Source organism: Mustela erminea, chromosome 3 (genome assembly GCF_009829155.1).
Source record: "Mustela erminea isolate mMusErm1 chromosome 3, mMusErm1.Pri, whole genome shotgun sequence".
NCBI lineage: Eukaryota > Metazoa > Chordata > Mammalia > Carnivora > Mustelidae > Mustela > Mustela erminea.
The window spans coordinates 46,655,578-46,674,055 of record NC_045616.1 but is presented as its reverse complement, the minus strand read 5'-3'; the positions used below and the strand labels follow the sequence as shown (position 1 = coordinate 46,674,055).

Here is an 18,478-nt window from a genome sequence, read left to right as displayed (position 1 = left end):
GTATATATATTATGTATAAATACTGTAATAATATATACATATTTAAAAGTGTGAATTTTACTATATACCTATAGTATACACGTATATGTAATATGCACATATAGTGTATAGTTAACGATCCCATATAGTTAATATACACATATAGTGTATAGTTAATGATGCCCATATAGTGTATCGTTAATGATCCCTATTAGCAAGTTTGATAAGGAAGCCATCCATTATTTCCTCTGAGTCACTAGGAAATAGGTTGACCAGGTTAGACCAAGTACAGAGCCCTATATTCCTCCATGTGGCATTCCCGTTGACATCAATCCTTTACAACAATCACTCTTCGGGTTTAGCCACGCAGTCATTTAGGCACCTAAGTTTACTGTCGTATAACCCAAGTATTCCTGTGGTAAGTTTTTTTTTTTTCCCCCAGAAGTCAGATTAAATCCAGATCCTCTCTGTTTACACCCATTCCCTAATCCACCGTTCTAGGAAATGTATTGCTTATTGACACAAGGATATCAGAACAAACAATAAAGAACATTTTAATTTTAAACAATACAATTCTAGCATCGGAAAGCATTTCTTCAAGCACTGAGTAGAATCAGGGAGTTAGCCCTCCAAGCCAGATCAGCAAACCTCTATTTCTTTACTCAAAGGCTCATTTTGTAATCTTACTTGCACAGAACTCAGTTAATTACTTTATAGTATTTCTCTTTCCCCCACGTCCAGTTGATAGTGGGACCACTACTTTCTCAGCCCATAGTCCTTCACCTCTAGAGCATATCAAACCCTTCCAATCACGTGACCTGCACATGAATCACACATGAGTCCTGTCATTCCATCTAAAACACTAGCTCAGTGTTTTAGACTCAGCCTCACTAGCCCTTGAGTTAAATTATCATTTTAATTCCTCTTTTCACAAATATCTCATATCATCTGTTTGGTTTTAGAACAACACTTTTGTATTTCTAAAATTTTAGAATAGGATTTAGTTTTGTCAAGATGCAAGTAGTAAAAGGAGACCACTTTTATTTCTGTGTGAACTATGATGACATAAAAGAATGAAGAACAAAAAAATTAAAAATAAAAATGAAGAGCAATGATTTGTTTTCTGTCCTTGTGATAGCTTCATTTGTTTAGTCTCATTCTTAAGGAAGGCATTTATATAGTGTTAAGACATTTAACATGCATGCGTATAAGGTTGTTTTCTAAACTAGGCATGTTACAATGATAAGACTGTCAGCTGTTAGGTATTTTTTTTTAAAAGATATTTTAAAATTTATTGATTTGACAGAGATCACAAGTAGGCAGGGAGGCAGACAGAGAAAGAGGGGGAAGCAGGCTCCCTGCTGAGCAGAGAGCCCGATGTGGGGCTCGATCCTAAGACCCTGAGATGATGACCTGAGCCAAAGGAGGCTTTAACCCACTGAGCCTTCCAGGTGCCCCAGCTGTTGGGTATTTTTAGTGCTTTATAAATTGGATGAAATTTCTTCTCAAACTATACTATTTTTGATAAAGAGCAAATAAGGACATCATTACTTTATATAATGGAAATAAAGCACGCTTTGCTTGGGAAATTTTGAATACATTTCGTGTAAAACGGAGGTATTTTTGTGTCGAGCAATATAATTTTAAGGTTTAATGATAGCAAAGGTTAAAAAAATTAGGAGTGACATCTATGCCTAACCCTCTTTTATTTGGTAAATAATTTTAACTCTGATAATTCAGAAATATGAAGGATTTGCACCATATTTTATATATAATATCGTCAGTGGAGCTATATAGAGTTTAAAGGATATATATTTTGTCATCTTTCAACATAGGTTTTAAATAATGATCATAAAATCTAAGGCTGCATTTATCAGATATCATGAATGTTCTTGAATATGATGACGTAATTAAAGCCACATGCTATCAAAAATTCAGACTGCTACAGTTCTATAAAAGAAGCAACGTACCCACTTTTTCCAGTAGAGCTCTTGTACTCTGAGGCCCACTCAAGCAACAACTGCATACATCTTATGCAGTTTGTTTGGGTAACCTACAAAAAGTTAGTTTTTTTAAAGGACGATATCTTATCTATGTTATATATATGTGTGCTCGGCATTTCTCCAACTATATATAAAACTTTGAAAGAATAGACTCGCCTTTTTTCTGTACAACCACCCTTTCATTTTCTTTCTCTGAATAGACCCATAATGTTCAGGGAAAATACCAAGAATAATAAATCCAAATCTCTGTGTAAAATATACCTTCATGACATACTCAAGCTGGAAATCACAGGAACCAATAAAAATGCAGGCAGCCTACTGATAATGAGGTCAGAAATACAAATAAATTTACTTTTAATGAAGACTGGAAGCACAGTAATCAAAGTGTTAAAATTCATTTCATGCATATCTCATTTGCTTCTTAGCTGATATTTACCACGCAATTCTGTGAGAAAGTAGAGGCCTAAGATGCTCCAGATAAATGGCTCAATTAATTGTACAGAGGTAGACCTCTTTGAGCTGAGCCAGAGCTGTGAGCTCTTTATTAAAAGGACTATTCTGTAGCCCATAACCTTGTTCCTTGACTCCTCTCTGGTTTCCAATTTAAACAAGTCCCCATGCGGCCTGCTCTAAAGGGCTTTGTCTCCCTGTCATTGTTAAGAGAGCTGAGGCATCCTGGAAGTGTGAAATCAGACCTCATGAGTTGAACGGTTCCCCAGGGAACGCCGGACTGTGCAGAAGGTCAAAGTCATGGGCCGGACCGTCTAAAAGTGTCTGATCGCCGGTCTGTGACACAGCAAGGTTGTGGGGGGAGGCGGGCGGCGCTAGACTGAAGAGGACTGAAATTGAACACATCTTAATTAAAGCCCACAGACAGCAAAACAAAATGTTTTCTAGGCAGCCTGTCAAATGGGGCTTAAATTTAGCTCTGCTAATGAATCTGAGCTGCTAACTGTTATTTCTTAAGATAATAAGACTCTCTCGGAAGCTGATAAAAAAAAACTGTAGCATGTCTTTTTCTGCTGTTTTGTTACTTAAATATTTTCCAACAATGAAGACAGTTTTCCTAAAGAAAAACATGGGAAAAGTCTATGCAAATAAAGGGGTAGTAAACATCTCCCTTAATAACTAGTAGGTTTCCAGACTATGGGGCTGGTGAGTCATGGGTCTTTAGGCGTAGCCTTGTTTTAGAAAAAGATATGCTCATTTAATGGGACTGTTTCAGTGACAGAGTATGTTAATTGTAAAATTCTCTCCCTCTTCCTTTTTTCTCTCCCTCACCCTCTATTGTTTCCTGAAAGAGATGGTGCATTAATTTGAGAGATCAATTCACCTGGGGTGGAGAAGTTTTATATTAGTGTTCCTTTTAATACAGTGAAAAGGTAGGGCATCTTTTGAAAGGCTTTCACAGTTCTCCCATATCACCGTTTCTGAACCCGAGTGGCTGTATCCCGGGGGAGGCTGTGACCTCTTCCTCGGGAACTCAAAAAAACAACCCAGGGGAAAATGCAGGGGAGGGGCTGAAGAGAAGAACCCTTTTCTCTTTCTTCTCTTAGAACTTGAAAGAACCAATAGGCCAGGTCTAATACTCGGTGAAGAAAGCCTCACTCGGTATAGAAGACTTTAAATGTCCCGTAGAAAGCAGAAATGAGGTCCCATCCAAGGAAGACGATAATTAGAAGCCAGAAAAGACAAATTCCAACATGAACTGTTTCCTACCACCTTCAAAAAATATATATTTTTTCCCCACCAGTGGTCTTTCTCTCCTCACAAACTGTCCAGTTTTCAGGAATACTTGATTTAGCGGTAGAGAGAAATTTTCCCCAGTGAACGCAGAGCCAGACAGTCTCTAGGCTTTGCTTTGATGGTACAGAGAGACATTCACCTTTTCACTGCTTAGTTGAAAGGTAAGTAAGTTGTACTGCGAAGTATTTTTCACTTAATCAAACTTTTTTTTTCCTCACGAAGACTTTAGCTGATCATCTTTGAAAACCAGAGTGCCACTTTCTCAGGCTGTGAAAGGCTGCCCACAATTTGACTGAAATTTCAATCCACTCTTGTGCCTTGCTCAATGCATGTGTATGTGTGGGAGTTGTAAATTGAGGCCTTAACCACCAGAGTTAATCTCTTTTTTAAATCTGTATTAACCTTAATGATTTGAAGTGCACTGTCCAACACTGGGCTATTGAGACCGAAGAAAAAACTACCCTCGACTATCAACAGTTTATTAGGAGCTTAACTGAAGTGACCTACTGTAGTAGTGTTCAGCTGAACAAGGCTATAGGCTTTTTGTGGAAAGGGAAAGAATTGAGGGTTTCATTAAAAAGTAATTTGTGCTTTGTACTCACTCATTCAAAGAGAGTCTCAATTGCTCTTTATTCACACAGAGTTAATACAGTATCACAATGTTTCTCAATGAATGTGTTGTAACAAAAGAAAAATTTTACATTTTGAAAGGAAAAAAATTCTTTGTAACTGCAGTAAGATTGATGGCTACTTAAAAGATTATAGAATCTCTTGTTCCTGGGCTCATGTTAAATGATGGAATGCTGTAATTTAAAAATTTTTGCTTAAACTATGGAAGTTTGACTTTGTGTTCTGATCATTAAAAATAGTTTTAAAATAGAGCAAAGTTGGTCAAACAGAAGTTTATCTTGTGAGGCTCACCGAGAAAAAAAGTGTTCTGAAGCCAACTAAGTATCTTAGAGCGATAGCTTCATTTATAGCAGGCCAGAGGATACTCTGCTTAGCTCAGAGAGCCATCAGGGATTTAAAATCTCCCCCTCGCCATCCACAACACTTGTAAATGGTTGCTAATTTGAGGGTTTGAAGACAGCACCATTGACTCAATTTCCGTTTTTCTAACTGTTGCTCGGTATGTTATAGAGCTTAACTATGATTCTTTGAACAAGTAAAAAAAAAAAGTATTCAAAGAGCTTATTTGTGCTCCAGATTTAAGGGTAGAGACCAGGAAGGATCAGTTTACACATAAATACTTATCCTTTCCAGAAGCAAATATTATTAAAAAAATTAATAGTATATTCAGACATTTCTCACTTAAATATATGGTCCTCAGTTTCTGCCACCATCACAAATGTCATAAAGACCACAAAAGGTCCACGAGTGAGCAAGGTCAAAGACTGAATTATCCTCTTGCCCCTGAATAGTTCAACATCTCTCTTGTTCCATTCAGAACACATTAGATTATAAGGTCAGTGTGGAATGAGGAATCATGAGATTTATATCCCTAAAACTGGAGGGAAAAAAATGGAGAATCTGTTATTTAGTATTCCCCAAATTAAAGTTCATTGTATCAGATCAAAATTATGTCTCATTGAATCCCTAGGGAATAGACTATTGTTATTCACATTAATTTACATAGAGCCATTAGGAAAGAAATATATCTATTTTTTATAGCTTTGAAAGAACATGTACTTTCACTTCCATAGTGGCATATAGGCCAAGCAGGTTAACATAGTTTGCATATTCATGAAGTTTTAAAAGCAATGACAGCTTCTCTCTAAGAGAAACAAACTTATATAATTACATTCAACTTGTGTAATGGGCAGGTATCTAAGCTTTTGAAGTAAAGGGGACTTGAATATTTGTATAATAAATTACGGTGTCCCCTACAAATGTTCAGTAATGATTTTTAGCTCTTAGGTACCCCCCGAGGTATTGATTCTTTTAGGCCTTTTCCCCCATCTTCAGAGGTTTTCAGCTCAACACTGGGGGTTTCCTTCTCTATAGAAAATCCCAGGGAAAACTGAAGGTGCCTCCTGTGATGGTCAATGGCACTACCTTGAATGTCACATTCTGAATTGACCTGCTGCGGGGAATCAGAGGCTAGGGGTGACCTCTGAATGAGAAAGCAATACTGGGTTCCTATTCCAGTCTTTAAGTTAATGTCCACAGTGAACCAAAAAAAGAGCAATTACTGGGGCACCGGGTGACACAGCTGGTTAAGCATCAGGCTCTTGGTTTCAGCCCAGGTCATGATCTCAGGATCACAAGATTGAGCCCTAAGTTGGGCTCTGTGCTCAGGGTGGACTCTGCTTGAGTTTCCCTCTCCCTCTGCTCCTCATTCCCCATTCTCTTTCTCTCTCAAATAAATGAATAAATAAATAAATAAATCTTAAAAAAAAAAAGAGCAGTTAATCAATCATTCATTGTTGACTGCTGGTTCTAAGACTTAATGCAACATAATAAAAGAAAAAAAAAGAAATTACTAAGCCCAGATTAATTTGAGCATAACCGCAACAGAAGTAAAAAAGAAAATGAATAAACTTAACATTCACTAATTGTTTAGCATGAAGAACCAAGTCAGCATACATGCAAAATGATTATAAACTACCTTCTCTCCCCCTACTTTCAAGTATTCCTGTTTTGAAAGAATATTTGACAGTTGTTACTATCTTCCTGGTTACAAATGAGTTGACAATCACCTGTTTAAAGAAACTGTAAACTCTCAACATTTTTATCACACAATAAACAGTCACTTGATACTATGCAAATATTAAAATTTTAAAAATATTACCGTTCTGGAGCAGACATCTGCTATTTTAATTTCAATGCATGTCATTTTTAAAATTTGGTTTTGATTCTGTTCTGTTTATATTTGATGAATTAAAGAAGGGCACCATACATCATGTAATGGATTTACAAGCTCCTAGGTGGTAGGAAAAGTGAGTTTGTCCCTTTTAGATAAGTCTATTACCTTACTAGGATCACTTGTTGAACATTCACGATGGCAAGCATGTTTCTAAAAAATAATAAGCGGATGCTTTCAAGAGGAGCAAAACTTACCAAAAAATTGGCCAAGCCAGTGCTATTTGTTATCCATCGTGAGTTAGACAATTTAAGGAATGGTATAAGTATGCCCCAAACCCATGAAACCAAAGAGTAAATGAATGGTCACATAATTGCAAATTCAAAACAATGATTTCATTCTGGAAATTGATGAAATAATAACCATTAGTGAATCAATACATCGCAGAAACAGCGGTATCCAAATCAGGAAGTTTTAATAGCATTATAGCTATAGCATAGTTCAGCATAGTTCAGCATTTTTATAGGTTCATTTCTTGATTAAAAAATTTAGAACAATGTAGATGCTTAGTTCAGATCCAGAATTCTCTCTGGGATGTGCTAAGGAATTTTAACAACAAAAAAATTGGACCAGCAACCCAGATGCCAGGAGTTCATACCAAGTAATCAAATATTTTGCACCTAAAATTTTCAGTAAACTATGCAACAGAGTTCCTGTGTGTTGGACTTTTAAGTGTTGATGTTATGATACCACCTGAGGGAAGCTGATACTGCCTGAGAGAAGATGTTGCATTTCTACAAAATGCCAAAATGATGAAACCTGGAAGAAATATTCCCACTACGTTGGACAAACTTTGGAAAAGGCAACAATTTGAAAGCTATTTTACTCTCTATTGTTTGTTTGTTTTTTAAAGATTTTATTTAGCTATTCAACAGAGATAGACAGTGAGAGAGGGAACACAAGCAGGGGGAGTGGGAGAGGGAGAAGCAGGCTTCCCGCTGAGCAGGGAGCCGGATGCAGGGCTCGAACCGAGGACCCTGAGATCATGACCTGAGCCGAAGGCAGATATTTAACAACTGAGCCACCCAGGCGCCCCTCTATTGTTTGTTTTTAATACATTACTTTTCTTTCAAAAAGCAGAAACAGTGTAAAAGTTGGGTGGGGCAATTCTTACAAGATCAAACCTGAAACCTTATATTTATATTAGTTACTTTGATGATGGAGTCAGGTAAAATGAAGTTTAGTCATTAAATAGTGTGAGACCTGCACGCTGCTCAATATGTATATATCATATATAATAATGATTATAAATATGTATTACACATTAAATATTACAATATATTATATATATTAGAGTAATATACATAAATAAGTACAGACAATAGAATTGCCTCATTTCTTACCTGTGACATCAGCAACCATCAATCCTTCTGCTCTGATTACTTTCACCTGGAGAAATCCCACATCTTTCAGGTTGTGAAATATCCTCAATGGGCTCTGAAAGACCCCAACATCAGTGTTAGAAAAGAAAGGTCCTAGAGGGTCTCAAAGAGTATGTGAGGAAACACCAAGTTTTTGTTGTTGTTGTTGTTGTTTTAAGATTTTATTTATTTATTTGACAGACAGAGATCACAAGTAGGCAGAGAGGTAGGCAGAGAGAGAGGAAGAGAAGCAGGCTCCCCGATGAACAGAGAACCCGATGTGGGGCTTGATCCCAGGACCCTGGGATCATGACCTAAGTGGAAGGCAGAGGCTTTAACCCACTGAGCCACCCAGGGACCCCAAAACACCAAGTTTTATCATTGATCTCAGGATGCAGCTTAAGCGATTCAAAGGGATATTTGTGTTTCTTCATTGCAGATTACCCTTCCACCATTAGTAATGTGCACCCACACATAGGCACACACGTATGTATTGATGTAGATAATTGTCGCTATATGAAACTTTTTGAAAGAATAAAAAAACCACATTTCTTCCCCATAATTATCAGTGAACAATGGTGAACAATAAGTTACAGAATAGGATATGCCTACTTTTTTCCTTCAATCTCCTTTACTGAAGCACTCCAAAGAATCTGTCGTCTATGGGCACAATGGTTTGGAGACTAATGGTCATTAGTACTGAGTCTTAGGTTGTTGATCATGAAACACACTTCAGCCTTTAGGATTAAGAAAGTCAATATTACTTTTTTTTTTTTTTTTTTTTTTACTGTTTTCTTCTTGGTGAGTTTGGAAATTGCTTGTGCTAGATGAGGGCTGAATTACTGAAATACTATTTTCTAATATTTGATTCAAAAGATTTACATAGTTCTATGAACGTTTTAGGAAAAAAATCATATATAACTTCTAAAAGAAGTCAAATTGATCACTAAGAATAAATTCAAAAGTGATGAATAATTTTTCTTAAGTTTGTAATTTTATTTGCCATTGTAGTGTGTATAGAAGTAGGGAAATTATGGGGCACCTGGGTGGCTCAGATGGTTAAGGATCTGCCTTTGGCTCAGGTCATGATCCCAGCTCCTGGGATCAAGCCCCACATCAGGCTCCCTGCTCAGTGGAGAGCCTGCTTCACCCTCTCCCTCTGCTGCTCCCCCTGCTTGTGCTCTCTCTATAAAATAAATAGATAAAATCTTTTAAAAATTTTAAAATAAAAATAAAAAGAAGTAGGGAAATTTTAATAGAAGAATCAGATCCAAAGGTTAAAACCTATTTAATTTTACAAATTAATAATGGTAGTGTTTGAGGAAATACAGTACCTGAAAGCATTAAAAGAGAGATACCAATGTAATAATTCATAAATGCTTAAAGAGTAAGTATTGATGGAGAATACTGATATGTATTTGTTTGTCTACACTTCCTAGCATTTTACATATAGCAAGACCAGCCTTTCTACTCAGTACAGAATAATACAGTAAGGTATTTCAGTCTACTTCAGTATAATACAGAAACGTACTTCTGTATTATAATCCCTAAAATGCTTTAAGACCAGGGAGCATGACATAACAAAGTAATCAAACTGTTACTAAACAACATTCCCACCCTTGTATTAAGGATGTGAGAATACTGACAAGCAGGAACTTACTGAGATATTAACCTTATCAGTCCTGTATGATAGCCATTGTGTACACTAAAGCTATGACCTTGGTATGCTGAGAGGAGGAAATGCAGATACACGGGTGATCTCAGAGCCTAACTTTTAAGAGTGTTGAGCACAGGATTAGCTCTTAATCTTGTATTGTTTTTAAGCAGTAGTTTATCACCCCAAATCTACTGAAACTACCCAGATGACAGGGTTCAGGAAAAATGTACCTCTCTTTCCTTTTAAATTCGTGTAAGCGAAGTGTTTAATGGTGGGAACTTGAGACACTTGAGACAGCATTGTTATAATTCGGAGGTTTGTAGGCATGTTGTTTTCCTGATGCAGTAACCTCAGGTTTGAGAAGCTTCTCCTTATCTCTGAGCTTCCTGAGTGTTATAAACCAGGTAAGTCTCCTATCTTAATGATAGAAAAGGGTTTTATCAAAAGATTTCTGTCCTTTAATTGTCGGGTGCAATTGAAACCAAGTTTCACTGTGTCTGAAACAAATCTCATCAGTCCTCGGGCTGAGAATTGTTTCATATGAGTAACTTCCCTGCCCAGACATGTAGCTTCTAATGCTTCAGCTCCGATGTTCTGCTTCTCATTTGGAGGGGTAATTATTGTTTGAAGGGTTTCTTTCCCCCAGTCAGCTGACACTCAGGAATTTATTGCCAACTTCAACTGTTTAGGCCAGTGACACATCGCTTATAATAAGAATTCAAAAAAAAAAAAAAAGGCAAAAAACTTAAATATATCAGTTTAAAAATAGACCTTTCAGGAATGCTTCATCAAGAGGTACTCCTGCCCTGTTATTTATGGTTATTTTAGAAGGCCTCAAAACCTGGATGCCTTCTGAAGCCAGAAATTTCCATAGCAGAGGAATCTATGATTTGCTGTGAATCCTTTCAGCCCTCAATAGATGGGAAAAGATTGAAATGCTCTGGAGAGGAGTCCTCTTTATTTTTTTAATGAAAGGCTGTATAATATATTTTCTCTATGGCTGCAGCAGCTGTCAGGGAGAGCATCTCAGTTCAGCTCTATTACGGGAGAGGCAATACCCCATCCTATGGCATCGAGATGCTCTGAGGGGCCGGCGCTGATTGACAGCTTGTCACCATGACGTCTTATTCCATCTCTGTTATGGAGAAAATTAATGTCACACCACCAGCCTTATGACTCGCTGTCATCTTAGAACCGCTCACCTTTTATCAATGCTCTAAATAACATTTCAAGCCCATCGTCTCACGGTGGACAATCCGGTCAAGGGACATTAAATCAGATGACTGTGAAATGTCATAATAAAAATGGAATGCTAACAACTTCTTCTCTAAACTAGCTCCTCTGGTTTTTAAACTGTGACAAGGGGGAGCAAGGGTTCAGCATACCCGTTCTGAAAAGGTCATACAATCGCTCTTGGTCTACTACCCATTACTACCCGCCCCCTAGTGACCTTCCCTGCCTTCCTCTCCCCAAAAGAAAAAAAAGAAAAAAGAAAAATGGAATTAGCCATCTTTTCAGGATGAGGTGATCAAATAATGGCTCACACAGTAATGTCTGTTTAATTTGTGGGGCTTCAAAGCGTCACAATGAACAACGGAACCACAGAAACGGAGAGTTCTTCCAGGGGCCAGTTCATTTACTTTTTTCACTATGGCCAGGGCCAAATCACATTCATAAGTTTCGCCTAAAATTTAAAAAATAAACACGTTCTCCCAGGAAAACATATAAATAATTCCCCAAATAAACTCCTCTGTATGTTTCTCTGAAACAAGTGATGTTTCAGACATGATACAGCATTCATTCATTTCATAATCTGTGTAATAAAAAGGAAACATGCGGAAACAACCCAGTATGGGTCTCTCTGTTCTTGTATTACTATAAGCAATTATAACATATGGGCTATACTGCCTACAGTAGCTTTGTAGCAACGAGGTCTCCAGAGGGAGATACAGGCCTATGCTTGAAATGCAGGGCTAAAACAAAAACAAAAACAAAAACAACAAACCGAAAAACACATTTAAATATGGTTCACTTTTTAATATGTGGAGCAGCTTGTAATCAGAGAATCAGCTGGGGCATTCACACAGTATTTTACATTTTATTCGAATAATGACTAACATTTGAAAGAAACTGCGGAAACAAATATTCAAATCCTGAATGGAAATGGCTGATTTAAGAAAGCCCATCCGGCAAAAAAAAAAAAAAAAAAAAAAAAAAAAAAAAAAAAAAAAGAAAGAAAAAAAAATCAATAATAGTTGGATTATTCCTAATTACCTAGCCTAGCACTATCATTCTAATATATGGGATAGCATCAAATATTAATCCATAAAATACAGTCTCATAATACCCAGAATTTTTATATTAATCTACCAATTAGCTTCTTTAAAATTGTTTCTACTCACAAGGCTCACCCCTGGTAACAGGAGAACACGTTTTTGTGGGTACCAAAATGTGAAATGATTCTCATAATTGCAATCACATGTTAGAAGACGCCCAACAATACGTTGGGCTCTTAGGTGGTTTAAAAAATATATAGTATTCAGCCTTGCTAAGTCACCTCTATTAAACTGTTTATGATAACAGCATTGGTGGATGAGTTGTACAAGCATTAGCAGACAGCTGATTCGGTGGAGATAGCCAGAATAAATTTGCTGAAACGTACATCCTGCTAATCTGTTTGAAGAATATTGTAGAGCATTAGTACCGGTACTTCATGTTATCTGCACAGCCCGATAAGGTACATCTTTATTAAATTCAGTTATTGGAAGGATGTCAGTCAGCAAATAGGAATATTTTAAAATCTAAAAAAAAAAAAAAAAAAAATTAAGCGGTTCTTTGTTAGTCTGGGCTTAGTTTCATGGCTGAATGTCTAGAGAAGCCTTCTAAACACCTGGCAGCATTGTACAATACAAGCTTTGTCATTTTAAGTGGAAAAGCTTTTTTCCCCCAGCTTCGTGGGTACTGAGGCATTCACTTTTTCGAGCCGCCATTGAGAGAGAATGGTGGAGTAAGAGCTCCCCTCTCTGTTGGTTCAAGAAAACTACAGGTTGGAAAACGCACGGAGGGAGGATGCTGGGTAATAGGTAGATTGGGGTGTGGAGATTTTTGTTTGGTGAAAATTGAGGATGCCTACTATAATGACTCACTATCCCACCCCATCATGCCACAAGTGATCAAAAGGTAAGGAGGCTTCCTTTTAATTATAGTTCACATTCAATTAAAATAAGATAAAGGAATGAAGTGAGGCTTTTCTAAGCAGTTGAAATAAAAATTCCTTCTGTGAATATCCTCTCGTTACCAAGCTACTAATTAATGTAGGTGTCATTAATTCCATTTCAAACTTGGAAAGACAAAGAACTCTTAATTGCAATTACAAAGGGTCAATGAATTAATTTTGAGGTAATATTCTGTATGCTTCACTTTGCTTTATGAGAAGTTGCCTTGCACGATAGTTGAGCTGGGAGGCTCAGAATCTAGAACTTGGTTTGGAAGAAACTCTAGAGAGGAGCAGGTGTGCGGACCTCAGGGCAGCGGCATCTGCATTTGTCGAGCTCTCTGTTTCTGCGGACTCAATGGTCACACAGCTCTTCAGATGTAATTCTTTTACTCCAGATAAATCATTTACCAACTCATCACACATGACCCTGAATTAGGAGGGTTACATACGTACATATCTCCTTAAGATTTCCTCCCGTTCTTTCTGGTCCTCCAGGGAGTGGACGGAGAGGTCAGAGATGCTGACTGTGGCCGAAGCTGTCAGGGTGACCAGCAGGACCAGGTGCCCCTCACCCTCTTCCAGCTGCAACTCCAACTTGTGTGTCTGCTCCCTACTGAGGGACGACAGGTCCACCTGGCACCTGGAAACAAATGTTTTGAATTAGCAAATGGCTACTTCTTTTCTTTTCCTTTTTTTTTTTCTTTTCATTTCTCTTCTCTTCTTTTCTTACCCCTCCCTCCCTCCTTTTTTCCTTCCTTCTTTCCTTCCTTTTTTTTTGTCACATCAAACAGTGAAAGTGCAGGCTGGTCAGAGCTATGTGAAAGATAAATCAATAGAAACACTGTTTGAACCACTGGAAGGATGTATCTTTCATTTGGCACACTTTCTTCGAAAATTTAGATCCTGATTATTTTTAGTGTCTAATTTCTTATTTCTGTAAGATACAAAAAACATGTTTATCTGATTCTATTACTACCCACTGTCACTGTATTCATAAATTGGGAGGCACTTTCAATCCCTGGATGGCCTAGTTAAGTGAAGCTTTGCCTACAGAAAGATTAACATGAGCTGTCTGGAGAGGCAAACCACCGAGAATGTGAGTTCTTGTGTAGGATTTAAAACAATGGGTGTTCTTCATTCATGAATTTTATTAAGCAATGAATAAAATGTGTACTTTGATGATACCATAAGGTTTTACATTTTAAAAACCAAGCCACTTTATTCATAGAACATCACACATAAATATAAATAAAAAACCAAATCCTCCAAAAAATTATACCTCAAGGGTTATGTACCAGCATTTTACTAAGAGAGGTTTCACAACATGGCAGTCCATGCTTGATAAGCTTTTCTCTCAGAGCTAAACACCTTGCAAACTCATTTAATAAAAATGTCAATTGATTTAGATGAGACAGATACTAAGGTGATTGCAAAGCCAATAAACTGAGAGAAAGGGGGTGGAAATGAACAAAAGGCATTTAAAACAGGAAATAGACAATTTTAAGCATAAATGTGGCAACATATCATAAACAGGGGAGTCAGATATTGTCAGCTATTAGGGACCGATTAAATTTTTGTTCTTCCTTCTTCTTCTTCTTTTTTTTTTTTAAAGATTTAATTTATTTATTTGACACACAGAGAGAAATCACAAGTAGGCAGAGAGGCAGGCAGAGAGAGAGGGAGCACGGAGCCTGATGTCGGACTCGATCCCAGGACTCTGGGATCATGACCTGAGCTGAAGGCAGAGGCTTAACCCACTGAACTACCCAGGTGCCCTGTTCTTCCTTATTCTTTATTCCACTTATTGTCTATTGCTTTGCTTTTTTTTTTTTTAACATAGTTTGTTTGTTTATCTATTTATTTGACAGAGAGAGAGAGATGCGGAGAGAGAGGGTGCATAAGCAGGGGGAGTGGGAGAGGGAGAAACAGTCTTCCAACCGAGCAGGGAGCTGGATGTGGGCCTCAATCCCAGAATCCTGGGATCATGACCTGAGCCGAAGGTAGAGGCTTAACAACTGAGCCGAGCCACCCAGGCGTGCTCTTGCTTTGCTTTTAAATTAAATTTCTATGAATAGGGTTTCAGTGCTAATAGTTGGGTTCAAACATTTCCTTAGTATGAGTAAACTTAGAAATGAACCAAAGTCTGCATTTTCGTTCCATTTGTGCCTATCAAAAATGACAAGAGAGATAGGGACTGGGACTGAAACCAGAGAGGAAGAGGAGTACAGATGCAAGAAATGAAAACAGAAAGCAACACCCTGGCCAGGGGCAGAAAGTCCATGTGTGTCAATGCTAACTGTTGAAAGAGAGCAGGAAATCAGATGGAAAACATCTTCCTAAAGGGAGAACGTATATCACATAACTTCATTGTTTCTGCAAATACGACAAGCATTTCAAACTACTTTCACGCTGTCCCCTTAAACTCTGAAGGCTGAAGAAATGTACCAAATCCCTGTCTAAAATTCTAATTTTAATTGGAATTGAAAGTTCTTGTCAATAACACTTGGACCAAATTGAGGAGAAAGATGCGATGGTGACAACCAACCCATCAAATGCATTCTCTAAGAAAAAGGAAAAACGTCATTATGATTTTCTATAGATCTTTCCAGCAACCGGTGGAGTGTCTCACCTGTAGTTTCTTGAATATGAATTCAACTTTGGATTAGATTGGGAGTATGATACTGGAGAATCACACATGGGTTACAATTCACACAGTACTTTTGGTTGGATAAAGCTGGGAACAAGAAAGTTCTTTCACTTATTTGGATCCTGCATTTCTCAATCCCATCCTTGCCTTACTCTTTTGTGCGACACTGCACCACTCTTAAAATACACTGACACATTCTGGAAGGTTTCTTTCTATGGCTATTACCATTTTACGCGGTCATATGGATGCTGGCTTACTCTTCATTTATGTTAGAGTCATTGTGTTGGGTGCTCTAGAGTTGGGGAAGGTGCTATAAAAATGATTTAGTCCAAGAGTTTCCAACTGGCAACTTTCAGATTACATCTGGTCCGTGGATGTGTCCTCTGACTTAACTGCTGTCCCTAATACTATCTATTATTTACACAACCTCACTTAACTCTATATCTGGTTCAAACTTGCATAGGTATTTGTGATCCTCACAGTCTCCTTCATTTAGCAGTAAGAAAACTGAAAGCCAGACAAGTGATATGACTTAATGGAGATATACAGTTAGTTGTAAGCAAAACCAGGAACTGAACTTGGAAGAGTGGCATCGAAGATGTAGGCTTTCTTCCTGGGCTAGTTTTCATTAAGTAACTGTATCCCAGGACAAAGTGTGTCTATTTGCAGTGGTTCTTAAACTGGGTGAAATCTGGGCTTGTTTCTAACAGAAAAAATTATCTCAGTTTTCAAGCATAAAATTATGTAATTTTTGTACTTTTAAAATATATATAAGCTATAGAAAAAGACTAAGTTTTTGCTCTTGTAAGAAGATAAACTTAGAAAGATACACAAATTGAATTTAAAAAACTGAAGCTAATAAAATTTAACTTGGTAAATTGTAGGGAGGATTATGCTTTTTTGTTGCAACTAAAGTTTCAAAATGTTTGTGTAGAAATAGTTTCAGATGATGTCTTTTATGTAATGCTTCAGAATTTCAACTTTTTAATAATTTCAATATAGAAAATCCCTATTAATATAAATGTATTAGAAGAGAGTATTAATGACTCCAAGGTTCTTTTTGCTAGTTTGGGGTCAGCTCTCCTATTTGTCTAAAAACTCTGTTGAGGAGCGAGGCTCAGATGCCATTTTTTTTTCATTTTTTTTTCAGATGCCATTTTAAATGAAATGTCATCTGATAATTGAGCAAAATTATCTTGTTAACTTGAGAAAAAAGTTAGCATTACAGCATCACTGATACTGCATTAAATGCATATTAAATCAAATTATTGCTGGAATTTGCTGAAAAAAAAAAAAGAAATTTTGTTGCTGTTGAATAAGTATATACAATGATGGAACTCCTGCAAAAGAGTCTATTGCAAAGTGACCCTAGTACTTATCCCTATAGGTCAGTGCCATGGTTTGAATGTTTGTCTGCAAAATTCATATGTTGAAACCTATTGGTCAATGTTGTGGTATTAGGAGTGGGGCCTTTGGGTGGTGATTAGATCCTCAGGGTGGAGCCTTCATGAATGAGATTAGCACCTCATAGAAGAGGCCCCAGACAGATCCCTCACCCCTCTGCCATGTAAGGACACAGAGAAAATACAATAGTCTATGAACCAAGAAGCCAGACACAGAATCTGCTGGTGTCTTGATCTTGGACTCACAAGCTTCTAGAACTGTGAGGAATAAATTTCTGTTGTTTACAACCACGTAGTCTGTGGTGATCTGGTATAGTAGTGCAACAGGCAGATTCATCTGTATTGAGCTCATCTGTACTATTAAAACCGAAAGAAAGAAGGGTTCACTACATTTGGATATGAAAGTCCTCAGTGGTCATCTGGGTGGTCAGAATAGGCATAAAGTAATAGTTTCAAACTGATATCAAAATAAGAATGCAAGGGGCACCTGGGTGGCTCAGTCAGATGGTCAGAATAGGCATAAAGTAATAGTTTCAAACTGATATCAAAATAAGAATGCAAGGGGCGGCTGGGTGGCTCAGTCAGTTAAAGCCTTTGCCTTTGGCTCAGGTCATGATCCCAGGGTCCTGGGATCGAGCCCTGCATTGGGCTCTCTGCTCAGCGGGGAGCCTGCTTCCTCCTCTCTCTCCTCTCTCTGCCTGCCTCTCTGCCTACTTGTGATCTCTGTCTGTCAAATAAATAAGTAAATTCTTTTAAAAAAAATGAGAATGCAAAATTTAAAAAGTACTGAAGCAAATTGATGGAGTACATATATCCAACGTGTACACAGGATAAAGAGCTCAGGATCGGGAGTCAGATTCCCTTGGTTTCAGCCATCTGTCACTAATTAGTTTTATGACCTTTCCCAAGACAACATACCCCCTTGAATTCCAGTTCTCACATCTGTGATATGAGGTAATTGAACTAGATGAACTTACAAATTCCTGCAAACCCCAAATTTCACACTTCACTACAACTCTACCCATGCTTACGCTTGTTTACATCTTCCTTTCTTTGCAATTCCACAAGCCAAACAACTAAGAGACCAAATTCATCTTACAGGCAATGAAATGTTATTCCTCAAATGTATTATCTGCCCCCCAAAAGTCTCAATTTGATACCAGAAGGCAGATAATCTCATCACTTCTAAATTGCCTCTCAAGGAACACTAAGGGGTACCTCAAAAGTCACCATGGAGGGGAGAAAGCTGAAGAACTAGGGTGTGGACTCTTCTCTCTGGCTCAAAGAACAGCTCCTATTGCATCTGTTTCATATTGGTGTTCCACATATAGGTCTGAAAACTTACTGGATATGTACACCATCCCTTTAGATTCTGCTGGAGTCATGGCCTCCTGGATCATCTGCTGCCCGCTTTGCTACAGCTGGGACTTTGGCTGTGCCTTCCCAAGGGACTGCTTTTCATCCCACCACCATGACCAATTAACTGTGGTTGGGTCCTTATGGGGCTTCCACCTACGACTGGCTCAACATTCACTTGCCAAAATAAGCTGGGCTCTCCCCTGGCTGCCACTGTGCGTTGCGGCCCAATGGCCACATGCCCCA

At 37.9% G+C, this 18,478-nt stretch overlaps 1 protein-coding gene across 9 annotated transcripts in view; it reads right to left on the bottom strand.

Annotated features, from left to right (window-relative positions):
* The window catches only part of MCTP1 (multiple C2 and transmembrane domain containing 1), a 520,392-nt gene that overhangs the window by 169,951 nt on the left and 331,963 nt on the right, over nt 1-18,478 (bottom strand). For all 9 annotated transcript variants that reach the window (XM_032335735.1, XM_032335734.1, XM_032335733.1 and 6 more), the window contains 2 exons: nt 13,280-13,466; nt 7,935-8,028 (listed from right to left, as the gene is read on the bottom strand). In XM_032335735.1, coding sequence (XP_032191626.1) covers nt 7,935-8,028; nt 13,280-13,466 — 281 coding nt within the window. The remainder of the gene's footprint in view (nt 1-7,934; nt 8,029-13,279; nt 13,467-18,478) is intronic.